General features: G+C 43.5%; 1 protein-coding gene across 3 annotated transcripts in view; it reads right to left on the reverse strand.

Moving 5' to 3' along the window:
- Positions 1 to 24,973, reverse strand: part of DAW1 (dynein assembly factor with WD repeats 1) — a 52,690-nt gene extending 27,717 nt beyond the window's left edge. Inside the window, exons 1-2 of one of the 3 annotated variants that reach the window (XM_084780640.1) lie at positions 24,903 to 24,973; positions 389 to 461 (exon numbers count right to left, since the gene is read on the reverse strand). In XM_084780640.1, the coding sequence (XP_084636766.1) occupies positions 389 to 456 (68 nt within the window). In that variant the 5' untranslated portion in view covers positions 457 to 461; positions 24,903 to 24,973. Of the gene's footprint in view, positions 1 to 388; positions 462 to 9,576; positions 9,730 to 16,186; positions 16,208 to 24,902 lie in introns of those variants that run through there. The other 2 variants (XM_084780641.1, XM_084780639.1) reach the window with 2 other exon arrangements.
- Between the last annotated feature and the right edge of the window lie 2,864 nt (positions 24,974 to 27,837).

Here is a 27,837-nt window from a genome sequence, read left to right on the forward strand (position 1 = left end):
AAAATGTGAAGGCTAAACGGCCTACAGCATCCCGGCTAGGGATGGGGAAGGGAAGGGAAGGGAAATAGGGAAAACCTTAGAAAGCGTGAGTAAAGTACGGACCCGGGATGATGATAATGAATCAATAGCGGTACGCTGGCTGTGACAATTCTACCCAGTAGGGAAAGCTGGGCACTCTGTCTTCAAGACTTTTCTAAAACTATTCTAGACTAATCAGATCATATTTTAAAATAGCTCTGCTCAGGAAAAAAAAAAAGGGGGGGGGGAAAGCAGAGTACTGATCTTATGACCTTTATTTTTTAATATTAAAGCTATTTGGCCCAGCCATACATCCTCACCAGGATGTTCACCTAAAAGGTTATGATATTGCAGTATGTGGCCAACTTACCTAGGACTGAGCTCAAGCAAATCTATGGATCTGGTCTTTAACTCCCCACCTTTCTCATATTCCAGCATAATTCCTATAAAAATAAACAAGCATGATATAAAATGCTTAACACAGCCTGGGGAACGGTTAATGTACTTTGAGTTCGATTTTTTTTTCACTTTCCTTTTTGGATTTTTAATTGTTTTGTGTCTGTATGTGAGTGCGGTACATGCACAAATTCATGTGGCTATATCAACATGCAAAGGACAGTGAGTACACACTTGCATGAGCACATATGTGGGAGGCCAGAGGTCAATGTCAGGTGTCTTCACTTATTATTCCCTTCCTTATCTTTTGAGTTGGGGGTCCCTCAGGCTCATACATGAGCACCAGGAGTTTGCCAGTGTCTGCCTCCCAAGTGCTAGGATGCTGCAGACCTGAAAATCTGGTCCTCAGTCTGGCTTGGTACCGTGATTTGAATATGGATTATTCCCCATGGGCTCACAAGTCTGAGCACTTGGTCCCCAGCTGTGCTTTTTAGGAAGGTCATGGAGCCTTTGGGAGGTAGAGCCTCCTGGGGGGGAAGTGAATCACTGAAGGGCTGGGAGAGGTTTTACCTAGGTCCCACTTCCTGGTCATGCTCTGCTTCCTGAGGGTAGATGCAATGTGGCCAGCCCACAGCACAGCCACACTAGAAGCCCTGAGCTGTTGCAGTATATTTGATCACACTGTGAAACCCGAGATTGTGTACTGGAAAACCCTGTTTCTAGTTGTGGCATGGCTCAGCCCAGAGCACACACCTTTAATCCAAGAGCTTTCTGTTTATTGTGAACAGGATTAAATAAAGTTAACCCTAGGTCAAGAGGCAGAGCAAGCAAACAGTTGACAAGGAGTCAGCATGGGGGAAAAAACATAGAGAATGAGATGAAGTCTGAAAGACGGGTAGAAAGACTCTCAGGAGGTAGAAAGGAGTGGCATTCAGTTTGAAGGGTTTTTAAGACAAAGTGGAGAAGGCGAAAGGTCTTTTTCCTTCTGGGACCTCAGCTGAGTAGGCAGTAGGGAGATCAGCTGGGTGCTTTCTCGCCTCTCTGAGATAGCAGGCTTTCATCCCAGTATTTGGCTCTCAGGTCTTTATTGTTAAAATAGAACGCTCTGTGCTATCCTTGTCCTACCAACTGTGCTTGGCCCCAGTAGGCAGAAACCACCACAAGCGAGTTCCTGATCCCCTCAGTGCCTACCCTACCACAGGCCTGGTACAGGAGCAGCTAGGATCCCCAGCACTATTCTCCAAAGCTGACCACTAAAGTACAAGCCATCCTGCCCATCCTAACAGGAAACAGAAAAGTCTGGAGTGTTCCAACCCTGTCCACAACTACATACTGAAGTCTTGTGTCTCCTCCTCCAGCCAGTGGTATCACCAGTCTCAAAGGGTGACCTAGGGGGTCACTCAGAAACAGCAGAGAAGTACTTTTATGCCCCTCGCTGAAGTCATAGAAATACCAGAAGCACAAAGCAGAGTGTAGTAACATTGTTGAGGGCCATGGAAGCAACCTGTCTTGGCACTAAAGCCCACAGCAGGAGACAAGACGTGACAAGATGATGAATCTTTAAAACAAGCATTCTAGATTTTAAAAAAATCTTAATAATAACCCCATGGCCTTAAAACAAGTAAGAGTCATTCAATGAACGAACACTAATATCCAGGATACATCATAAAAAAATTCATCCGTCATAAAAAAAAGTCATCCATCATAAAAAAAGTCATCCATCATACTAAGAATTAGTAAAGGCCAATAACAACCACCAATATCAAGATGAATGACATGTTTTAGTCATCTGTTATACATGTAGAAGAAAGTATCATTTAAAAATGCCTCAGCATTGTCTAGAATGATGGGCCAACAGTTCAGTGTGCTTACAGCTTTTGCAGAGGGATGCTGGTTCTGTTCCCAGTTCCCACAGCACCTGTAAACTCAGCTGCAAAGGAGTCAGACTCCACAGACACCTGAAACCCACATGCAGATACATACGTAATTAAAACAAAAATAAAAAACAATTTAGAAAAGTTTCAACAGACCCATAGCAGCCATTTATACCGGCACAAGACCTGCACAAGGTGGAGCCAGCCAGCATTCTAGCACTGAGGGGAAAACGGACTCACGATTCCATGCCCTACCTGAGGAACTATGGACAGTTGATGACTGTTGGAGGAGGAGAGTGAGTTTTCTTTAAGGGTATGGCCCCTGGTAGGCAAACCATGCTTCAGTGGCTGGCCGGACACTCAGGAATATACGGGCAGGTACGACATTGAGGGGTGGGTAGATCTCAGAGGAGTTGGATGAAAAGTAGAAAGTGAATGCAATCAGAATGCATTATATATGAGCATGAAATCTTCAAAGAATTAATAAAACATTGCATGTATCAATACTTGAGCAATCACAAACCCACCTGCAATATTTTTATAAGTGTGAGGGGGGAACTAGGCAATAAACAGTACTAAAATGAATCAAATGAGAATTTTTTAAAAGACAAAAAGAGCAATAACTTGAGTAAAATATGTTTGTGGGTAGGCTCATTCATAAAGATGATTAAAGACATAATCCCTGTCTGTAAATACTTAGAAATGAAATATGCTCAACCCACACAACAGAGAGAAAAAAGACTAGGGCACAGAAATGACCACATCTCCATCACACATGTTGCCTGCCTACTTTTACTTCCTCTCTGGATGCTGCGCTGCCTCCAAACTCAAGCGTGGGCCACAAGGTCACTGGACACCTTTAAGACATCTTGGGGCAATAAATATGCTTTTATGATGTAATAGTTTCCCTGCTAAAGTTTAAGGTTTTAAAGCATTTGTTTGTAGGCATAAGGTTACCATGTAATTTAAATCCTGATTTCTGTACTCCCCATATCTTGTTGCAAGCCTTGTTCTGAGACTCTCCTGTCTCAGTGTTGTGTAAATACTGCTCCCCAATTGTTCCACGGCATGCCAATAAAGCAGTTTACAGCCAGTCACTGAGCAGGGGAGAGAATAGGGCTGGACTTCCTGCAAGCCAGGGGAGGAGGAGTTACAAGAGGAAGTAGGGGACTGAACCACAGCCGAGGTCAAGAGATAACAGGAGAGAGAGCTGGAACAGGGCAAGCTGCAAAATACAAGTATCTCTGGAATGTTCCCTGAGAGGAGGCCAAATTAGCTTAGAGAGTTAAGAATAGAGTAATAACTTCTCAGTTATTGTGTTGTGAAGCTTATTATTAAATATAAAAAAGTCTCAATTATTTGTGTGGTAGCCAAGTTAATAGAGAAACTGAGAAACAAACACAATTTTATAAAAATAACTTTAACATTTGTTAAGTGGTTTTCTAACAGATTCATACATAACACGTCAACATAACAGTATATTTTTTACAAATTAGCCAAGTGTTCCCTCAAAGAAAACCATCAGAACAGGGACACAGTAGTTTTACACTCATCTTCAACACTCAGCCTAATTGAAGCCAGCTGTATTCTCACTCCCACTTCTGCATTCAAATTCTTACCATACATATGCTGTTTTGGATGAAATACAAGAAAAAGTGGTTGTATACAGATATGTAACAGTCAATAGTCTTTTCAAATGATAACAGTTCTTCATTAATATAATATTAAAACTTAACAATTACAAGTTCTTTCAACTATCTAGTGATAGTTGCAATATGGAACTACAACCACTTTGTTGAGTTCTCTGATAGATAGATAGATACATTAAAATCCAGATTTTCCGTGGATTTTTATCCAGGCATAACTGAAAAAACGCTCTTTGAATTACACATAGCTTCTAAATGTTCTCAGAGTCTGTCACACAGCTTCCAGCAACCACATCTGTTAGGAGAACCTCCGATCTGCCATCAGGAAATGCTCACTGCTGGCAAACTGTCACGACCATGTGATAGGTACAAATTTCCTGAACTTTTTTCTCTCAAAGCTCAAATTTTAGCATTGGCAAGAAGTAGAAATTTTGAGGTTCATTTGTCAATTTTCAAGAAAATGTCTACCAAATGGTCCAAATCTTTCAAGTAAAAATTATCTTTGAGGGGTAGGACTTGGGGCAAGGGGGAACCTCATTGTACAACTGACACAACCACAAATAGTTCCCTGAGGACAATCATGGTGCTCACTAAATACGAACATGGTATGGGGTTGAATACGTGCCCTCAGACTGCGTATTTAGATTGGCGGGCCTGGCATTCTACCTGCCCATGACCCTTCAGAGGCAGCCAGTTCTGAAGCTCACGCTCCCTTCTTCCTCAAATACATCTTTCTTGGGCTTTTCCAAATGCTCTCCCTCTTTCTCCTCCAACGGCTTTGTTCCTTTAATTTTCTTTGCAGGTAAACACTAATGGTCTCTAGAGACCATGTCCAAGGATTCTTTCTTCTTACTCACTCATCTATCTGTCTATCTATCTATCTATCTATCTATCTATCTATTTATCATCTATCATTCATCCATCTATCATCTGTCTATTATCTATTATCTATCTATTATCTATCATCTATTATCCCTCTGTCTATCTATCTGTCTATCTATCTATCTATATATCTATCATTTTTCATTGGTACTTGGCTTTGTCATTAATAGCCTAAACATTAATTATTATTATAAACAATTACAGCTCCCCACTCCTGAATTCCAGACATGTAAGGTGACTTGCCCTCACGGTAACAAGCAAGGCTCTTTTCCCAGCCTTGCTCCTCCTCTGGGATCCCGTCTCGGTGTCACAATTTCGGAAGGAATCCATCTCAGTACAGCCTTGCAGCACTTGGCAAAACATGTGCAGGTCACGCTTCTAATTTCTGATCGGCTGCCCAGAACCTTCCAGCACAGGAGAACACTGGAGTTAAGATGCTGTCTGCCATGGCTTCTCTTGCACTCCCCATCACAGCAGGAGATAGGTGTAGTGAAGATTGGGAGTCAGACTAGTTTTATAGTTGCAAAACAAATTTAAAAACAGAAAAGAAAAGGTCCTGAAGAAAATTCTTGTTTAGAGTGAAGACTGACAGCCTTTGGCACACTGAACTTTTCAGCAAAATATGGATATTACATTTTTCTCATTTTATTAGTCTTTTGAGAATTTCATACAATGTGTTTTGGCCATATTCCCCCCACTCTTCTACTCCTCCCAGATGTACCCTTCACTTCCCTACCCACATTAGTTCACATCCCTAGTTCTTAATCTAAATTTACCACGTTTAAAAAATCTTTTAAGAACATAGTTAAATGCATTATAAAATAGAAATAAGCTGAATGGGGTTTAAAAGAACAATATAAAGGCGGGAAATGCCTGTAATCCCAGCACAAACAAACAAAAACAAAATAAAGATCTAAGGTTGAAGTAGATAAGAAATATGTATATATTAACAAATGAGGATACAATTAATAGAAATATCCCACTTACAAAAAAATTAATATTCCTTACTGAGAAAAGCAGAAGCTTTTAAAGTGGTGGGAATATTAACCAGTTTAATTGATGTGTATTTAGTTCCTAACCAAAGAGCAAGGAACTGAACCCAAAACAATAAACGAGACAAAGGCTGTCATAACGGAACTGGTGGAAAAGTCCAGTCAGCTAGCACCTGAGCTTCAAAAAGCCAAGGCTTTATTGGTCAGTGAACTAATCCACATGACCAACATAGAAAGAAAATGGTCTATGATGGGTCAGTCAGCCACATCCTGTTATGTGTGTTTGGTCACCAGGTGTTTAGGTAGGGACAGCTTTGATTTTGTAGGTGCTAATAGAAGGTGTTCCAGACTTGCAAGTGGGAGGATTGACATGAGGGCTTTAGAAGGCAAAACAAAACTGCTCTCTGTATAGACCTGATAAAGGGAGCATGGAAAACATTCCGTGTCAAGCATTTTTATACCATAGGATAATGTTGTTAAAACACCCACTTGCTATTCAGTAGAGTCTGGAAAAAACTTGCATATAAAACAGCACCTCAAGGATTGGAATTTATTAATCAAATATCTAATTGTCCTAAGGAATGCGGCCTCACTATAAAGATAATCATTAAGTCAAGCATTGCAGGCCAGAGTCTGCAGCCTGACTTAAGTCCGAGAATCCTGATGGAATATTGGCTAGCAGAGCTGGATCAAGCAGAGAGCAGATTACTCTGATCTATTCTCATTTCAAGCTAAAGTTCCAACCATCATCCTTGCACATTATCTCTTCAAGCTTGCTTAGTCAACACACCTGTGACTGGATATTTCATGCACCGAGATCCATATAGCTGCTGAAAACAGATGATAAACAGGACAGGCAAAGTCTCTGATAGAATTCTTATCTTGTGGGGAAAGCTAAGCAAGAAAAAAAATAGTAAAAGGATAGTAGACTGGATGCATATAGCTCTGGGGTGAGATGGTCAATAAAATGAGGAAAGAAGGCTGGAAACTACCTTTGAAAGATGGAACTTTTAGAAAGAGAAACCATCTAGGCTTCACTCAAACACCTTTGAAGAAAGAGCTAAAAGTTTGGGAATACTGCCATGCAAATGACCACAGAAGAACTATTCTAGGAAGTAGTAGAAGCAGGCAATCTGTAGGACCATGCACAGCTGGTCCAAGGCACACAGAACAGAATGTTGCTGTTAGCTCAGGGCTCAGAAAAGTTCAGGGTCAGATGTCCTGCAGGAGGCTGCACAGCATGGCCCTTTGCCTTTGAGATCAAGATGAACAAAAGTGTTTGAGGAGCTTGTGTTACAGAGTGACTTGGTCAGATGGACACTTCAACAGAGTCACCAGGTTGTTCTGTTGATGGACGACACAGTGTGCCTACATTCCTAACCTGAGCTCCACAGAAGAGGGATGAAAGTAGGGTGACTGTTTATCAGACTCTGTAGCAGTTTGATTGCCGTTGCTGTGAAAAAAAAGAATAACATGACCAGAAGCAACTTAGGAAGGGGAGAGGATTTATTTGGCTTACACACACCTACTACAGTTTGTCTATGAAGGAAGTCTGGGCAGGAACTCAACCAGGAATAGAGAGAGGCGGGACCCACGGAGGAGTGCTGCTTACTGGTTTGCTTCCCATAGCTTGCTCAGCCTGCTTTATTACACAACCCAGGGTTGGTCCTCCCATAGCAATCACTAATGAAGGAAAAGGCCCATGGATTTACTTATAGGCCAACCTAGTGGAGGCAATTAGTCATTTGAAGTTCACTCTTCCCAGATGATTCTAGATGTGTCCAGTTGAGACAAAAGCTAACCAGTGCAGTGTCATATGATGATAAACATAACAAACAGCAGTGTAGAATAAGTGAGTAGGAGGTGTTTTAGGTGTGGGGAAAAAAAAAGAGCTTTCTCCTAGTCAGTGGTATTAACTGGAAAAAAAAAGTAAAGAGGCTAGCCATTATAAGGTCTAGGGGAAGCTTTGTCCTGAAAAGAGACAGTAAGTGAGAGGCCTTCTTGTAAGTTTTAGAAGAATAGTTCAGAGCCCTAAAATATAGAGAGCGCAGAAAGTAAAGTTCTAGAAGTCAACAGAGCAGGCTGAGCCAATTCACACTGCGTATTTTCCTCTAAGCTTAACAAGAGCATAAATAGGAGATTGTTGGAGCTCTTTGGTGCCGACTCTACCGGCAAACAGTAGATGAGCCTGAAAACCAAGAAGCCAGTTGACAAGACACCAAGGTTTCCCAACAAGAGACGAAGTTTCCTAAATTAAGAGCTGGGCTATATTAGCAGATGGAAGGGACGTGAAGAAAACGGTGGTGGAGAGGGGGGTGAGCTGACGGGTCCACAAAATAGTTTGGAAGTAGAGCTGATACAATTTGTTGATAGATGGAAAAGAATGAGCAGAAAGCAGCAATGAGAGATGGCAAGGCGGAAATGAAGGATAGCTATGTGGCTTCTGCAGAAAAGAAAACGGCAAGAAGAAAAAGAAAATGACAGGTGATCATACGATCTGCTGACAGGGGCCAAAATATAAAAACAACACAGTTAGGACGGCATCAGTGAAAGGAATACTGACAGCCTTTTGGTTAAGACAATGAACTAAAATTTAGCTGCATCGCTGAGGAAATTGAAACACGTGCCCCGAAATTCTTCAAATCCACTTCCTTTAAAACTGTCTTGGTTAAACCGGTAAAAGTGAATTAACTCTACTCTGAAATTTCTGCAGTTTCTTTCCCCAAATGTGTCACTGAGCAGCAGGTGTGTTCAGCAGTTACTCTGACCCACGTTTTGAGGATCTTATTTTATATATTTCCTTTTATTTGCTATTTCAATTGTATGTATTCATTTGTGTCATGTGTGTGTGCGCATGAGCACATGTACACATACCGCAGTGCACATGCAGGGCTCAGAGGTCAAAGGATAACTTTAGGAAGGCAGGTGTGTCCTACCACGTGAGATTCAGCTCAGGTCATCAGGCTTGGTTGGCCACAAATACCTTTACCCGCTGAGCCCTCTCCCCGACCCTTTTCTTTTTCCTTTTTCCTTTCATTTTTTTAAATTACCCTTTTATTTTCAATTTGAGTTCCTAGTTATAAGCTGAAAGTTCTTCTCCAATTTTGTCCCCAACAAGTTGTATTTTATTTACTCTCTAATGGTGACCATGCCTCACTCCACCTATAACACATGACCACCGGAAAAGCACATCCTACAAACAGCACAGTTCGTGGGCTCACTTCACAATGACCTCATCAGACACAAAGATTCTGGCCTTTTTAAAAGACATATGATGAGGTATACAAAGCATACGAAGTCGTAGGTTCTTAATTCTTAATTTCTAAATACGGCGGGCTGGAGTGTAGTGACAAAGGTAATGTTCTCGGTTGAGTGTGCATTTTTTTTTCCCACGTTTCGCTCACTTTAACTTGATCATTAAGAGTTTGAAACAGCTGGAGGTTCATCTTTTAAGTTGCAGGCAACAGTATCCTAGGATGTCACTATTCATTACCCCTTCGGCCCCTCCCTCCCTAACTCCTGAGTTACTAGACAGAAGTGAAAAGTTTAAGGACTTCTTCAAAGAGACCTTAAAGGATTCGGAGGAACAGTGGTCAACGCGTGAAAGTGTAGGAGGCCCAGACCAGAGAGCTCTGGCTTCTGGTAGTCCCACTCAGTCCCTGAAGCAGGGACACTTAGTGCCCTTCCCCAAGGCCCCGCCCCTCAGTCATCCCAGACCATCCTACGGAAGGGAGGGGGATTCTGGGCCCACTTGTGGGAACCCCGTACCTGGTGGGTAATACCGAATCAAGAGGCTCTTGAGCTTCATTTTCTTACTGTCCCACCTTAATGGGCTTCGTAGCCATGGAAACGGATAAACAGCAGCGAGACGCTGCTGCGCATGCGCAGCACGGAGCTGGGTACTCGACTTGCATAGCGCCTGTCAGAGAAGCAGCCAGTGTTCCCAGGGGTGACGGTAGTCCACCCCATAGGAACGAGTTAATTCTTTAACTGTTTAAAGTTTCCCTGAATTGACTCATTATTTTGGTTTCTTTTAGAGTGTAAGAAAAATAATTTCTGTTGTGGAAAGTAAAATGTGCATAAAGTTTTCAATAAAGAGCAAATAAAAGTATGCAATTTTAAGGAGCTATTATATTAGTATTCTGTTTCCTCCTAACGCCTCTAAACTGAAGCTTTCATTTTCCTTTCTTTGCTAAAGAAAAAATTAGAATGCTTGTAAGATTTTTAAAAAGACAAGCCAACCAAGACTACTCGCTTGAAAGATAGGAGAGAAAGTTGAAGGAGGAAAACCTTTGCTGATAAGTACAATTATCCTGGTAGAAGTGAGCACCACACCCCCAGCTGGAAGGGCCCCGCACTTGGCAAACAGACACGCAGGTGAGTGTGAAGGACATGTCTTCCTGCTCAGCCATTATACTAGTCATTACAAGGCAGGCACGAACTTGAGAAAGGGATGAGCAGGAAATGATGAAAATTTCACTTTCTAGAAATGAGGATGTCTTTGGTAGATTGCACTCACCTATGTTATTGCTTCCACACCTGCTATTTGAGATCATGGCCACTGGAAAAACAACTTCACTGTGGAGAAACCTGCAGGTGGACAGCACCTAAATCATCTGATCCAAGTTACCATCACCAGGACTGAGACACACTGACATCCCCATACCTGCTGTTGCACTCTACCAAAGAGGACACAATTCTGAAAGTCCTGCCCAAAGCACATTACTTGACGAACCCAAGAGGAAGCATCACTATTAATCAGCTTTCCATTACTGTAATAAATTACCTGAAAGAACTAAACTTAAAGGATGAAGGAAGGATCTTGGATTATGGATTTTGAGGTTTGAGTCTGTGGTTGGCTCTGTCACTTTGGGGTCTATCCTTGGAACATTACGGCACGGGCTGGAGGAGACTACTAACCTCATGGTGGCCAGGAAGCAAACAGGGGGAGGGAAGAGACAAATTAAGAGAACCCCTTAAATGCTCTACTTCTTGGAGTTCCTTAAGCTACCACTAATTCCCCAACAGACAATTTAGCTGTGGCTCCCTGAATGGTCAATCTATTGATGAAATTAGAGTGACCAGTCACCTCCAAGGACCCCACTTCTGAACACCTCTGCACTGGGGTCCAAGCCCTCAATACATACCTATATGTATGTATTCAGAACCAAACTATAACATACATTTTGACTCGGATCCCAATATCTCAAGGGCCAACAACCTCCCAAGAAGGGAACCGTCCTTGCCTTGGTCTTTGTATGAGAACAATTATTCAGAGGTTTCAATCCTGAGTTCCACTCAGTTTCCAAAGTCATAGCAGTTCCCTCAGGAGCCTCTTACACTAGGGATATTGGGGTCTTAAGTTAATAACCCAGAACCCTTGTCAGATAGCCAACTTAAGCTCCCCTGTGGCGTTTTCCTAGAAGACTGTCATCTTCTAGCTGTGTACAAACAGAAAGGTGACCCAAAGAGGAGCAGGTAGAGTGTTGAGTGGACTCAGATCTCTCTTGGCTTACACTGAGGTTGAAGCTGACTCATTGCTTACTCATTTCCAGGAGCCACAGCTCCATTCTCTCAGCCTGTGTGTGGAGTTCCTTCACCCCCAGTGCATTGTGTTATGAGTCTCAAGTGTGCAAGCTGCCCAGGTGATGGTCTCCATCACAGTGGGTGGCTTAGTATGGCTTCCTCACAGAGTGATATTACTGCCCTGTGTGAATGGAACTCTCAGTGGGTTTGCACAATTCCTCACTAGATGAGCAACTGATGTTCACAAGGACTTCTACAGAGCATAGTATTTCACTCTGGGTCCCATCCCTGCAGTGGGATGACAATCTATTCCACTTCCCCCCAAATTTCATATGTTCAAATTCTTACCCAAATTGGATGGTTTAGGAAATGGGACTTGGGGAACTACTTATGTCCTAAGAGTAAGGCTCTTATAAAGGGGGCCGCCAGAGAGCTCTCCAATCCCCTTTCTATATGAGGATATAGTGGGACTGTTAACAGCCCAAAACCCATATGAACGACTCAAGCTGACTAGAATGTCACCCTGAGCTCACACTTCCTGCCTCCTGAATCATGAGAGATCAGTATGGTCCAATAATACTTAATTGCAACAGCTTGAAGTGAGATGTCCCAGTGGAGACCAGCCTTGAGCAGCCAGAAGCCACACATGTAGGAGCCTTAATTTCCTTCCTCTAAATCAACCCAGCTAGTCAAGTGAAGTTACTGTGGCCTTCAGTTCTCACAATGTGGTCTGGGAATGGAAGAACTCTTCAGAAATGTTTGTTTTGTGCTCATTTCCTAACTCCCTAGGACTTGCTGAAGCAGAATAATCAGCAAGGAGGCCATACAACTCCAGCTGAGACGGATTTTGCTGGTGACAGTCATAAAGGATGAAGCTTGGCTTGAGATACACAGCATTGCTTTAATAAGTTTCGCTGTTGTGGCCAAAACTGAGTGATTCGAGTTGGACCCCATCTTTTGTGTAATATATTCATATCAGGTTTCTTTGATTGTCAGTGGATTAGTTACTTTTCTGTTGCTGTGGTAAAACAGCATGGCCAAGGCAACTTATAGAAAGAAGGGGTTATTTGGTTTATAAGTCCAGAGGGAGTCGCTCACCATCACTGTGAGGAGGTGTGGCAGCAGGCATGCATGGTGGCTGGAACAGCAAGCTAGGTACTCACACCTTAAATCATAAGCATGAGGGAGGGAGGGAAAGGGGGAGGGAAGGAAGAAGGGGGAGGGAAAGAGACAGAGAAAGAGACAGAGAGAGAGAGACAGAGAGAGAGAGACAGAGAGAGACAGAAGGGGGAGAGAGAGAGAGAGAGAGAGAGAGAGAGAGAGAGAGAGAGAGAAAGCAACTGCAGTATTTCTAAGCTCTCAATCCCGCCCCCAGTGCCAGCAAGGCCACACACCCCCACTCCTCTCCAAAAAGCACCATCAACTGGGAATGCTATAATGCAAATGCTATAATGTTGTAGATGATGAAGTATTTCCACAAAACCGAATAAGACCCAAGATGTACATAGGAAGAAATTGGAGTTCTTTATATAACTCTGCTCCATACATCCCAGTAATTGACAAAGGCCAATGGTCACAAGCTGGGAGAGTGATAAAGTCACCAGGAGGGTAAATGTAGGGGAGAAGGCAGCCCCTGAAAGTAACAGAAGCAGAGAAAGGCAAGAAGACAAAGGGGAGAAGCCAGGCTGAGCAGCGAGAGTCTAGATTCAGTGTTGAGGATGGACAGCGTGGAGGAGGAGTACAGCTTCCATCTGCACTTGGGCTGCAAGGAGCACATTTGGACCCTCTTTGAGAGAGTCACAGCATCAACAGGAGGTCTGCACCACTGGGCCTTCATTCACAGCAGTAGACAAAAGACTTCATCTTCTATTGGAAAGGAAGAAAAGGCCGGCAGTTACAAGCCCGGCAGGAGAGGTGAGGAGCTGTGCAGAGACGCTAGAGGTGGCTTTGCTCAACAGGCCTCAGAGTGGAGGGACTGCTTTGTGCTGGAACGCATGGCTCTTCTTGCATCTTACCTCTCCCCAAGTGTCCTTGCACTCCCAGGGCAGGACTCAAAGCATCTTGTCTCACCTGAAACTTGACAAGTGACAGTAAGGACCCACTCAGTCATTTGGTGAATATGCATGAAAGATCCAAGGAAGCTGGATTTGTTACTATTGCTGGTACTAGTTCTGAACAGCATTGCAAAGGAATCAGTGTTTAGGTGGATTTAAAGTGAATCATACTTGGGCTAGGTAGGGTATGCTCTGGACATGGATGGAAAGATCAAGCCCCCTCCTTTCTCTCTTGTGAGTCTCAGCTATGAGGTGAGCAGCTTGGCTCTGCCACACACTCCCTACTGTGATGTTCTGCCTCAACACAGGCCCAAAATACCAAAGCCAAGCCCTCCAGAACCGAAGCTTCCAAAACCACGATCCAAATTAGCTTCTTGTCTTAAAATGTACATTGTCTGTATCTATACACATATATGAAAAGAGTTAAAATGGAGTTGTCCCCTTAACAGGAACGACAGTGCCCCTACTAGACCCTACAGACTCTAAATAAAAATTAAAAGTCTACTGCCAGGGAGGTAGTACCTCTTTCAAAATTGTTGGTCGCTGAGGTTGCATAGGCCCTTGAATGTTACAGGTTATTACCAATGCTACAGGTTACCCTCTAGAACTTTCCTTATTGCTGAAGACACCATGCACTTGAGAAGCAGAACATACAAATATCAAACTGTTACTGATATTTTGTATCTTGTCTCTATTGGCTAGCATTCAGGGTGCAGCGAGATGGCATGTATGCTACACTACAAGGAAAGAAAGGTGGTCGTTAATCTTATTACCCAGCTGTAAACCCTGTAAGCCACAGGAACATCTGTCCTGGCCAGACATGCCCACTGGTGCAATAGTGGCATGAACATCATGTGAGCAACTAACAACTTTCTAATCTGACCTATGGCCTGCTCCTTAAGGTGAAACCCATACTTGGAAACAACCAGGCCAAGAACCTGTGGCCACACAGGTCATAAGCCCTGTGGAAGAATGCACTCCTATTATTCTGCTAAGTAAATATAGATTTAAATGGACCCCTAATGACATATAATTATACCCATATATTAATTCATCTCTTCACCCTCATCAGTGAAGCTTCCATTTGTAGTACATGGTTATTAACACAGAAACCCACAATTGGCTAAGGTGAAGACGATAAGAGACCACAGAATGCTAAATGGGACATCTGTATCACATCTATAGAGTCAATTAACCTGGGCCCATGGGGGCACACAGGGACTAAACCACCAACCGAAGAGCATGCATGGACTAGTACTAGGCCTCCGTCATATGTGTAGCAGATGTGTAGCTTGGTCTTCATGTGGGTCCCCCAACAACTGGAGTCGGGGCCCTCTCTGACTCTTAGGCTTGCCTTTGGATTCCATTTCCCAAACTGGGCTGCCTTGTCTGGCCTCAGTGGGAGAGAATGTGTCTAGTCCTGCAGTGACTTAATGTACTGGGGAGGGGGGGGAGGGGGAGTTGGTGCCCATGAGGGAACCTCCCCCTTCTCTGAGAAGAAGGGGAGAGGAGAATGAAGGGGAAAGGTGTATGAAGTAAAGGGACTCAGGGAGGGGCATTTCAACCAGGATATAAAGTGAATTAGTTAGTTAGTTAGTTAGTTAACTAATTAATGTAGAAAAATTTTAAAACTCTCCAGTAAAAAGGGGAAATACATATTATTTTCTTTCAGCGTAATCAAAACTTATTTGTTTATTTATTTTGGGAATATTTGAGAGGGAAAAAGAGGATCCAGAGTTGTGTGGATAAGAACAGGGATAGATCTGGGAAGAACTGGGGAGAAGTGACTCCATGCAAAACTCTCAAAGAACTAATAAAATGTCAATTGCTTTATCTCAGATAGCATTACAGTAATGGAAAGCTGACTAACACAGGCTATCTCTAAAGTTCAGACAATTTCCCAGCACCAGAAATGTTCTAGCCGGCGTGGTGGGACCAGCTGCCAAGTTATAAACTGGCTGCCAAATTGGCTGAGAGACAGAAACATATAAAAATTTCCCATACAGTCCTATGATTCTATGAACCTGTGCTCTTAATGTATCTGTGTGTTTCACAAGAGATTAAGGAAGGCTTTTTAAAATGTGGGCTGGTTGCTAGTTAGAAAACTACGACTTCCGAGCCTGGCCCTCTCACCCTCACCTGGATGAAGCAGGGTCTTTACCCAGCTCACCTTCGCTTGCTCAACTCTAAGTGACTTTTCTTCCATTCCACGCAGCGCTCACATCCCACAGCCTGCACATTTCTGCACCGGGGTTTTACCCTTCTCACTCCTGACACCTGATAAACCTCCTACTCCAGCAGCTTAAGGCATTCCTGGCCTCGGCTCACGTTCTTGACACGCTCTGTTCAATTTCATTCCACAGGGCGTGGTGCGTGTGGATTGCACATCACATATTCTGCAACGTCCCGGTTCTGCTGTGCCCCCCTCAAGCCCTCAAAGAGACAACAGCATCCAGATGCTTTCGGATACAGCCACATGACCCTGATTCCTTCTCCCAACCAATTTTATCCTTTTCTTTTGTTTGCCTCCCCACCCCTGCCCGCCCCCGCCATATATGTGTAAACACAGCGCTTCCGGCCATCCCCCGCTGATGGGATCCTGTCCCCTTGCTTATGTAGTAATAATTTATCACTTCTTTGACCAAACGGCCTCTTTCTTTTCTCACCTTAGTTGCTCCACTACCTCAGATTCAAGTTTTCTGGGTGCTAGAAGATCCAAAAGGTCTGTAAGAACATACTACAAATTCGAACTTCAGCAAAGAAATCCAGTCCCGGAAGGAGGCGAAGGGCTTTCTTACCAAGGTACCAGGAAACACTAAGTAGGAGCTGAAATGGCTGGTAATAAGTCTTTTTGACAGCTCGTGCCTGGATAGGGTTGGCTTGATGCTGTTGCACTGGGGGCCACTCACGGGTCTTGCCGTCATTCCTACACTTTTTGATGTTCTACCCTGAGAAGGGACAAAGACCTGTAGTCAGTCTTAGCAAGTCCACCCGTGTCATTGCCAAACCGTTACAGGAACTCCTGGTTTCCAGGAGTGCATTTACCCACTGGCCAGATGAAGCTGCTTGCCTTTGTCTGTCCTTCAGACATTTCCCGTATGTACACCCTAACTCAAATACAGTCACACTGCAGACTGGAACCTCACTATGTAACCCTTTAAGGAGATCTATAACTCTTAGTAAGGCTCACACTCCAGTCCAGGGTTCAGGGGTCTTTCAAATGCCTCGTTTCCTGCTCAACAGAAAGAAAAAAAAAAACTTAACGCTCCCTCTTGAGCCTGCAGCAGGCTGCCAGGTCTGCTCAGTTCCCATCCATGTTGGCAGGACATGAAAGTTTTCTTTGTGGGGCTTTTGAAAGTCCATCATCACCTTAGGGAAGTTACGCATTATTCCTTTGGTTTGGGTTTTTTTTTCCTCTCCCCATCTTAGTTCCCAAAATTTCAAAGAAGTTCGGCACCCTTGCCCTCCTCCATGTGACTGTGACAAAGTGTCTCCCTCCCTTCCTCTGCCACACATAGATAATCGGTCATCATCCGAACACGCTACTGGTGGTGGCCGGGTTGGACGGGGATGGGCTGGGACGGATGCTTGGGTTCCCTTTGTCTGGCTGGGGGGAAAGAGCCCTTGCTACAGTTGTGAATGCTGCCCCTCCAGACTTCACAACACCGGGGCCTCCGGGGTAAGGCCAAGAGGGCTATTCATACAACTGGAAGGTTGGAGCTCATCAGGGCCTGCCTTTACCCCGCCCATCCTCCCAGGCAGGGTTCTCTAAGCTGAAAAGGCTTCCCAGCTACATGTCCCTAGCACGGAACTCTGCTACTTAGAGTTCTCCCTAACCTAACTCGGCTGGCAGCGAGACCTCTGCACATTGCCTTATTGGAGCCATATACCACACCACCATAATAAGTGACAGCCTCTTACTTAGGATATTTGACTGAAAACTTTTCAATTTTTTTGACTCTGTGATGGTGTGGAAGCAGTACATAGACTCAGTAGAGATCATATAGTTTCATTTCTGAGTTTTAATATTTAATATCCAGGCTTTCTATGCTGGAAAGAATCAATGAACCACACACTCAACAGGATACTGCGGTGCTCAGTGGTGTACATTCTCAATGCGGGTGGGTCTTTTAGGATATAACCTCACTGTAAGTCAAGAGAGCACCTGGACTTTCTTTCAAGTTGCTTTTCAACAAAGGACAGGGTGAGGAAAGTTGTGCCCTGCTGACTAGGTTAGAACGGCTGAGAGTCAGACCTCTCCTATCAGGAAGCACCGTCTTCAAGGAGGCAGGATGCACATCAGAGCACACAATTATGAATGAGAGGGATCTGATATTTGAGCTTCAATTCTGCCACTTATTAACACGGTCACTTTTTTTAAAAAAGTCAGGTACTTCCACTTAAACATGAGGATAATAGTTCCTGTCTCCTGGGCCTATTAGCGTCGATGATATACAAGCAGCACACAGAACGAGTGCCCAAGTTCCAGCCATTTAGAACATTATTCTAGAAAGCCTGACTGCAGCTATCCATTCAAAGTCAATTATCGCTGAGGGAATTTTGCCATCTGGAAAGGTTGCACATGTGATAGGTGACAGCAGGGGGCAGCAGCGTGCATGGTTCTATCTGGAAGATGTTGCTTTCCTTTGGAAAAACTTGATTGGGTCAGACCAAAGAGCATTAGGTACTGGGTGAAATAAACCAATTCCCTTTAACTTTGTGAAACATATCTTTAAAGGCAATTCCATGGAAAAAACAAAACAGTATAAAGACAGATGCTATTGTTTTCCTTTTCTGCATATGTTATGCCTGCTCGCTTGGTGTTTTTGTGGGACTCCTAACAGTGGGGTTGGGGTGTTGCTGACTCTTTTGCCTACTCTTGGGACCCTTTTCCTCCTACTGGTTGCCTGGTCCAGCCTTGATATAAGGGTTTATGCCTAGTCTTATTGCACCTTGTTATGTGGTGTTCGGTTGGTATCCCTGGGAGACCTGCTCTTTTCTGAAGGGAAACAGAGGAGTGGGGGCGGGGAGGGGGAATGGGTGGAGGAGACTAGGAAGAGTGGAGGGAGGGGAAACTGCAGTCAGGATACAATGTATAAGAGAAGAATAAGTTTTTTAAAGTGTGCATTTATTTACTAAAATTAATGAAATCTAAGTGTATCCTTCTTTATTTTGAAAAAAATATTTCAACTTAGAAAGCCATGCTGCATACAAGACTGAAATATCACTGTACTTCACAAAAACCTACAATAATTAAGTATCAATTAAAAATAAAGTGTATTTTAAAGAGTTTCAAAATTGGTGAATTAGATTTATCTGTCATTTTCTACTGCATTTAGCTTTTCTCAACTGTTACTACTGTGTTCTTAGCCATATTTTAATATATTTGAGCAAGACAAAAAATTATAGTCAATCTTGAAAATACAATTAAATGGTGATAGTTATGTTAATACAACTATAAAAATAAAAGTTATGGTTTAAGTAGCCCCACAAAGGACAAACATGCTGATAATATAAGTTATTATGAAAGGTAATAGTTATTGAGTACTATCGTGTGCCAGACATTGGGTTGGGTGCATGACACAAAGGATCACCTAGCCTGGTCTTCTCAAATGTCAATAAAGACTGTTGACTCCATTTTAGATGAAAAAACTGAGACCCTTAAAAGGTTGATTAAAAAAACAAAAACTTAAGCTTACTCCTTCCTGTGTTTATAACTTTAAACAGTTCTTCAGTTTTGCCAACTTTCTTTTTTTCCTGCTTCTTTTTTTTAATTTTTAAAATTTTTATTACTTTATTCAGATTACAACTCAATCATTATCCCATCTCTTGTATCCTCCCATTCCTCCCTCCCTCCCTCCCACTTTCACCCTATTCTCCTCCCCTAGGTTTATGACTGAGGGGGACCTCCTCCCCCACTATATGGTCATAGGCTATCAAGTCTCATCTTGGTAGCCTGCTTATTCTTTCTTTGAGTGCTACGAGGCCTCCCCACCAAGGGGAGATGGTCAAATATGGGGCACCAGAGTTCATGTCTAAGTCAGTCCGTGCTCTCCACATAACTGTGGAGAATGTCCTGTCCATTTTGCCAACTTTCTTGCTTGCCTTTTAGTCTGTATTTTTAATTTAAAAAACCTGAAAATCATTTTGCTTATAACTGTGTTCCCAACAATGCAACCTTTCCACCATGAATGAAAGGCCTGCATCTGTTCCTTCTCTAAGCGTGTCTGCGTGGAACTCAGCACCACACAGTCCCTGCAGCACTCGCTCCAATTTACAGCAAAATCCAAAATAATAATAGCTCAGGTCCATATCCGACAGGATCCCAAGGATGAACTAAATGCTAAAACACAATATTTTAAATCAGAAAAGGGAAAAAAAATCAGCCTTCCTTTGTTTTCCATAGGAGTATTTACCAAAAAAAAGACAACATTTTAGGCCCTGGATCTGTGCTTGTTGCTGCTGCAGCTGTCATGTTTTGGGCCAGGTGCACCACACAGCCGTGTAGAATGGGTCCACTCCTGGATAGCTGTGGGACATAGACTGAGCACACTCTGGAACTCTGTCAACACCAGGAGCCCAAATGTTTTCTGCCTAGCCTCTCTGTCTGGTTCCATTAGTGTCCTTTGCCTTTCTAAAGCACTTCGCTTCTTTCTGCCTTTCTGTCCTCTCCTCCTTCTCAGCCTTAGCGTACATTTCTGCCTCTAATTCCTCATCCATAACAACGCTTATGCAGCACCGGGTCTTCTTCAGCACCCTCATGGACTCCTTCGTCTCTGTCCTCTCATATTTAATCACCCTGCGAGATCTTTCATTTCTACAACACTTATATGGTCACTTTGGCTCCCCTGTGGGTTGACTGACTGGGCTCTGTCTCCTCCTCTCCATTGATGCAGAGCACCTCACAGCCCAGGAGGGAAATGTGGCTTGACCTCCCCTGACCCCCACCCACCCACCCTTGAAAACAGAAGCACCAGAAAGAGGTGCATCCCGTGCTGTGTTGGGTTAAGCTCACTCATTCTGTCACTGAAGACGTAGTTTCTCTCTGCTGAGATTTCACAGCTCCCTCTGCATCAGACTCCTGGCTGCACAGATAGAAAAAACAGCAAAGGCCATCAGAACACCAGCCATCCTGAGGTCCCAAAGCCACCAGCTGTGTGCTGATGTCCTGGCTCCCTGCTCCTGCCCACAGCAGAACTGGTGACAAACCCAACTGTTGCTGCTTTTGGTAGACTCAAGGGGAAGTTCTTTTCTAACCCAGCTCCTCTGGCTGTCCAGTGGTTTTGAAAATTTTTGTTTCCATGTTTAAAGCATTTTGGTTTTAACTGCCACTAAGCTCTGCCATATTAGCTGGTAAGAGAGGTAGGTGAGTAAACGCAGCCAACTCTCAAACAGCAGAGTCTGGGAGTGGTTGTCAGGTGTCTGGGGGTCAGTGACCAGTACAGAAAAGAGATGTGAGAATTATCACAAGCAGGGATGCAGGTCACCGCCACAGCCCATGCTGTTTCTCTGATGTCACCGTGCTGATAAGACGATATGAACGCAAAGGAAGAGGATATTTGATGATGACCAAGGATGCCAGGGGTCCAAAAATAAGCTCTACCAAGTACAAGGGCCTGCCACCGCATTGACATTTCTAGGAGATCAATGTTCTAGGGCTTGCTGACAACTGAAAATAGAAAAATAAGATGCACACTGAACTCTGTCTCGTCAGGAAGCAAAAACCCAGGCAAAAAATGTTGCATGCTATCTTCTGAGTATACCTCTAAAGCAATTAACATGGATTTGCATCTGTTACAGGAAGTGCTCGATGCAGGCAGAATTGGTTCTGTCAGTTATACTTGTGAGACAAAGGCTCTCCAGCTTCAGAGAACATGGCACAGACTCCTGGCAAGCCTTGACAGAGGGCTGTAACTCGGAACTCAGGCTTGGAAGTGAACCATCTCTTGCTTTTTTGTTTGTTTGTTTGTTTGTTTGGGGTTTTTGCTGTTGTTTGTTTTTGGTTGGTTGGTTGGTTGGTTGCTTTTAATTTTTCAAGACAGGGTCTCTCTGTGTAGCTTTGGCTGTCCTGGACTAGTTTTGTAGACCAGGCTGGCCTCGAACTCACAGAGATCCTCCTGCCTCTGCCTCCCAGAGTGCTTGGATTAAAAGGTGTGCACTGTGCCTGGCCGATCTCCTGTTTTTAAGTAGCTCTTCTTTTTGAAAATAGTTCTTGCCTTATTACAGAGACCTGGTAGAAACGAACCCTCTGCTCTTGTCAAACTACATGGGAACAACATCTAATGATTTGATTAAAACAAGCTCTGATGATCAAGTCAACGGCGAACAAAATGCAAGCTTCCGGTATACCCATCTGGAGATGCTGGCATTCTTTCTTCCACCTGCAACTTTTCCCCATTGAAGAGCTCAATTAATTGCAGTATGCAATATAATCAAATTTATTTTAAATATGTCCCCATAAGTGGTGAGTAGATGACTATAAAGTTACAGTCTGGCTCTGTGTCCTGTGAGGATGCTGGCCAAAGGCCTCCATGAGGGTGGAGCTTATCAACAATAGTGGTTTTGGTTTTGGTGGGTTTTTTGGAGGAGGTGTGGTTTTTCTGGTTTCTTAACTAGGGGTTGAACTCATGTCCTCATTCATACTGTGGAAACAGTATACCACACAGGCACATCCCAAGCTCTATGGTGGAGGGCTTGTCAGTCTCCTCCCATCAACTCCACTTGGAACTCTAGAGGGACATTCTTAAGTTGGCTCTAGAGGCAGGAACGGAGGAAGATAGGGCTAAAGAGAAGCCCCTCTCAGCAAGGCTGACCAGTTGTCACTGGACTGGAGTACATAATGTTTGCTGAATGCTCAGATCGCCTTTAACAGAAACCAATCCTAAACCCCAATTGTGTAAAGCATCCTGAAAGGCCAGGCTGCTTCCCATGAGAAGGACATGTCCTACCATTGAGGAAACAAAAGACTATGCTCACTGCAAAAGAGTAAGATCGGATAAGAACATTCTTCCTGTTCCTCCAGGAAACACGTGTTGCTTTATCCATAGTCAGAGTGTTTAAGCAGTATTGGCTTCTCAACATGAACCAGATATCTAGACCCAAGAATAAAGGCATTCAAAGGGCTTCCTGCTCTTGCCAAGATACTACAGGACTTGAATGTGACAGGCATCCAGAGTACATGGTCACAGGGTTGAATGGACAGACATACAGAGTATATGGTCACAGGTTTGGATGGCATGCAGAGTGCAAGGTTACAGAATTGGATGAACAGATGTGAAGAGTACATGGTTACAGAATTGGATGGACAGACGTACAGAGTCCATGGTTACAGGGTTGGACGGACAGATGTACAGAGTCCATGGTTACAGGGTTGGATGAACAGACATACAGAGTACATGGTTACAGGGTTGGATGGACAGACATTCAGAGTACATGGTTACAGGGTTGGATGAACAGGCATACAGAGTACATGGTTACAGGGTTGGATGGACAGACATTCAGAGTACATGGTTACAGGGATGGATAAACAGCCATGCAGTGTACATGGTTACAGGGTTGGATGGACAGGCACTCAGAGTACATGGTTACAGGGTTAGATGAAAAGCAAGCCTTTGTTGCTCTGATATGACTATTTGCTCTAAACTACAAACTGTATTGGGTGCAAAGTCTCTGTAGATAGAACACACTGTTCTAGGATCCAAAGCATAAAAATGGTCTTGGCACCTCTGTAGAGTCCGTCTAACAATTCACTGAAAAGGAGTTTTATTATGACCTTTCAACCATCATTCCCTTTCCTCGGAAATTGAAACTCTAAGGAAAAATTATTCAAACATTATAAATACATTCTCACAGATAAAGACTTCCTTCTGGCCATTTCAGGTCGCTTATGTCCCAGGAAAAACAGAACAAACGGGGGAGTTACCGTAATGACTGGAAAGATTAGATTAAGCAAGGGAAATGGGGTTCCTGTTAAAATGAGAGACTAGTCCTCAAGCCTAGATTTTTCTGTGGGATGGCATTTTTGTGCCGAGTAGCAAAAGACAATCAGAAGCTGGTGGGTGCCAGCACATGGAAGACCTCACTCAGCTCCATGCCCCCCACTAACTTGTACTTATTGATTGATTGATACTCCCTTGTAACTATAGGCCCTAACCTGGCAGGTGGATAGCTGAGACAGAAATGGCAATAGAATAGAGAACATACAAAGTATTTATACTAATTAAGCCTTAAGGTCAGTTGCAAAGGAGCACTGTTCATTGTTGTGGCTAATACACTCCCTGGTATGTCATTTCATTCTCTCCATCTCTTTTCCCTCTCTTACAGGAGGATTGTTAGCAGCATGTAAGTTCACAATTTTATCCACAAGCTAAAGCCTAACAACTATGAAAGGAAGAAAGGATGTTACCCAGAGATACTGCTGTGTGTGTGTGTTCTCATGGGTGTGCAAAACAGTTTCAGTACATCCATTAGAGCATTATTTTTTCATTTCTTATTGCTATGGTTTGAAGTCTTAATGGGGGAGAAGAATAAGTCTGCATGTCTAGTAGCTGATGCTGTGATGGGAGGCAAAAAGGAGCCATTGGCTCCATGAGGTCCATTTCAACCACTTGGTCTCTGGCCTGTGCTGTAAGCTGGAACCAAAGAAGATCACATTTCTTAGGCACCCTGGCTCAGGTTTCCACTGTGACCAGACCACTCAGGTTCTCCGTGAACTGTGCCAAAGCCAAGGCAATGAGTGACTAAGCTTAGATTTGGGTGGTTTTTAAATTGAATTTCTAGAAAGTTGAGAGGTGTTCATGTCAGAAAAAAAAAAAAAGAAATGGGAACTTGGGTCCCTCTACTCTGTTACTGAATCTGTAAAAATGTGGGCCCTTTATGGGCTTTATAGAGCTGTGAACCTTACTATCATGTGTAGAGAAAATGAACACTTCTCCCTGGAAGAATTAAAGAGACACGTAAACCACCTGGCATAGTCCCTGGCACAGATCATAGAGTACCGATCCACTTAACTGACAGATGGACTTGGCAGTGTGAGCACTGGTCATGTCTTTTCCAGTGACAACTAGAGTAGAAACCTTGTGGTGTTACAGGGAGGATAAGAGAAGAATTTGTGATACTATGCACCTGGGCTTGAAGCCAGGTGCAATCTTAGCCCAGCAAGGCTCTGATTTCTTTTCTGGATGTAAAGTTACCTAGACAGTGCCTCCCAACATCCCAATAAACTTCTGGATCATCTCACGACCTGAGGGATATGGGACAGAGAAGTGTGTTCCATGCATTCCCAGTATCCACTGCTGTCTTGCTATCTTTCCTTCTGGGAGCAGGAAGCACTATTTAATTGCCCACAGTCACCTCTTTTTCAGTTCTTCCCACACATTAAAGTTCCCGAAAGCTACTGTTACACACGCTCCTTTCTCTTCTTACAGCACAACCATTTGAATGACTGACTGCTCTTAGAATTCACCCAGGATTTTAACTTCTAGACAGGAAAAAAATTTCAAATAATTTAGTTACCAGTGGAAAGTACCTCTCTTTAAACAATGAACCGAAGTGTGAACCATTCTGCCGAGGGCGTTGCTTCAGAAATGTGTCACACCTCAGCACCTGGGGCAGAACAAGAGGGCTGTTACAAAACACAGACCATGTGATGCGGTATCTAGCATAAAACTCTCAGGGCTTAGTATGCCCAGGGTGGAGGGGGAAAGTTCCTCTTTTGCAACTTGATTTGGAAGAGACAAAGAACTTATTTTTTTTTCTTTTATTGAAAAATGACAGGAGTTCAAAGAAAGTCATATATGAAACTTCATGCATGTGTGGCCTGTATTAAATTTTTATTTTCTCTGTAACCAAGAATATAGAAATGATGATATGTGTTTTCAAAATGCATATATATATTAGATTTTGTTCAACAAATGTGTTAATGCTATTTATATATTGATGGGTAATGGCAATGAGGTATATGGAAGAATAAGAGGTAAAGGACTTTAAAAAAAAAAGGTTAAATGGGAAGATAATTAGAAACAGAGAAAGAAGACCAGAGAATGAAAATCAAAGAAAGGGAGGAATGGATAAAAGAGGAGAGGAAGAGCCTAACTCTAAAATATAAGTTAAAAGCATTGTCTTAAATAAAACAGTCTGAAAGTCTGTCATTAGAGGCACAAGAGCCATGCTGTTCATTTCTGCACTTTCTAAGTGTGTGTGTGTGTGTGTGTGTGTGTGTGTGTGTCTGTCTGTCTGTCTGTCTGTCTGTCTGTCTGTCTACCACAAAACCAATCACTCTCAATGCCAAGCCAATGAACTGTTGCTCTGCATGAAGTGGAGGAATCATCCCAGAACCAGGAAATCACAAGTCACATGAAAGACCTGAAGACCCAGACCCTCTTGACAGTCAGCTTTGCAGTACTATGGAAATTGTTCTTCAAGGCACTTGGACATAGTTTTCTCTTAATATTAAGTCCACGTGTCTCTCTCTACCATCAGGCTAGCTCTTGGGACTGTGCTCAGCAAGGCTAGCTTTGTTCTATGGGACAGCTTAGAGGAAGCCATCAGGACACAGCTTTTTAAATGGCCTCCAAGTCCTTACACTAGTCTCCACAGCCTCCATCCTTGAGAAGAAATGCACTCTGTCCTTTGTCCCTTTTCAAACCTACTTTATTTGACATTCTTTAATGCTTATACCTCCCTTCCAACCCACCTACCCTAGATAGGAGAGAAAAGAGGTTAATGGGAGCAGGAGAAGTAGAACTTTTTGGACTTAGCTTATGGGAGTGATTCCCCTGGCGTAGTCAGCAGGATTTCAGTGGACCAGCAATTCAATCAAAGTTGTTGCTGGAACCTGGAACAGCAGCCAGAACTGGGAGCCCTGAAGCATTCTCTGGAGTGGTTCTCTCAAGGAGCGTCTTGAAGTAGTGTGGTGAACAGCCTAACAATACCAAGACCCAAAAGCCCCAGCCTCCACTTTTGTATATATATTCTCAGAGTGTGTGCTAAGATGTGTTTCAGCTGGCAAAAACCAAGCCCCACACGAGATGGTTCATTATCACCTGATCTCTCAAGTCTGGTCCCCATCCCACACTTGAGATCAAAACAAAAAAAAAATGTGTACATCCACTACAGCCCTCCGCATGCTTATATATTTAAATGCTTAGTCCATAGCTGGTGGTAGTGTTCTGGGAAGTTGTGGAATTTTCTGGAGTCTGGCCTATCTGGACTGAGGGGTTTGTTGAGGAGAAAGGTTTCAGTTTTGTGGTCCAGCCCCGCTCTGGTCAGCTCTCAGCTTCCTTTTCTAATTAGATATGACAAGCCCCACTACCAACTCCCTCCAGCGTGCCTTGCCCACTCTAGTGGACTACATTCCATTAAATCGTACGCCAAATAAATCCTCCTTCCTAAAGCGAACACATGCTTTGAAAATGGTTCCCTCCTCTTTTCTTTTCCAAGCATGACTCATTCCCTTGGTGAGGTCTGAACAGACAAAAGAAATGCACTGGCACATACATGTCTTATTCAAGAAGCCCCATGTCCAATATTGCGTCTTTAGTGAATGACCTCATGTGGGTAGAGGGCAGCCACATGGTAATAGGAACTTCACAGTTTATGTGCTTCATTCTAAGCCTCAGTCTCTATTCTACCTCTGGAAATTATTGAAAGGAGTCAAGAGAATGTATGTGTCTTTGCACAAATAGGCACCCATGCTCCTTCCCTAATGGACATCCCATAAGATGTCTCCACGCGCTTTTCTTTCAGCTTCTGCCTTAAATGAGGTTCTCTCTGGATTCACCCTTGAAAGCTAACATACCAAGAGCCCGGATGCCCAGTTTCTTCTTTAACAAGCCCCCTGTAAGCCCTTCCCCAGCCAGACTCCAATTTGCCCTGCCCACCAGCCTAGTGAAGAGACAAAGTCTGAGTCAGGCAGGCTTCAGCCTATTCGACAAAATGAGCCCAGACAGCAGAGTTAACCTCCATTTCCTCTCCTGCCACATGAGGTGGATAACAATGTGCATCTTCTTGAGTCCATGAGAGATGTGGTCCTACATGGCCATCGCAGTGCATGCTGGGGACTCACCGGGAATTCAGGAAGGACTATGTATGTTACTATGCTTATCCTTGTCCTGCCTCCTCAGGGAATCCCTGGTTGTTACAGTCACATCGAGGAGTGGCTGGCTCTTGGCTCTGGAGTTTCATGGGCAAGATTCCCAAATAGAGAGCTACATGCAGAACTATGTAGAGCCCATAGTTCTCCCCTAAAAGTTCTCCATTGTGGTTGTTTAATGTTTCTCTGGGGAGGCCCTAAAACTTCTAGTGTGTTCTGTATACCCCACCCATGTGGTAGGTAGCCCTTGGTAGGACTCTAATACAGTGAGGGATGGAAACACAGAAGCACAGCAAGGCTTTTAACACAAGTGGGCATCCAATCACTTGCGTGGTTACAGAAAAGATAATAATACCC

Source organism: Acomys minous (assembly GCF_964271855.1).
Source record: "Acomys minous genome assembly, chromosome: 4".
Lineage (NCBI taxonomy): Eukaryota > Metazoa > Chordata > Mammalia > Rodentia > Muridae > Acomys > Acomys minous.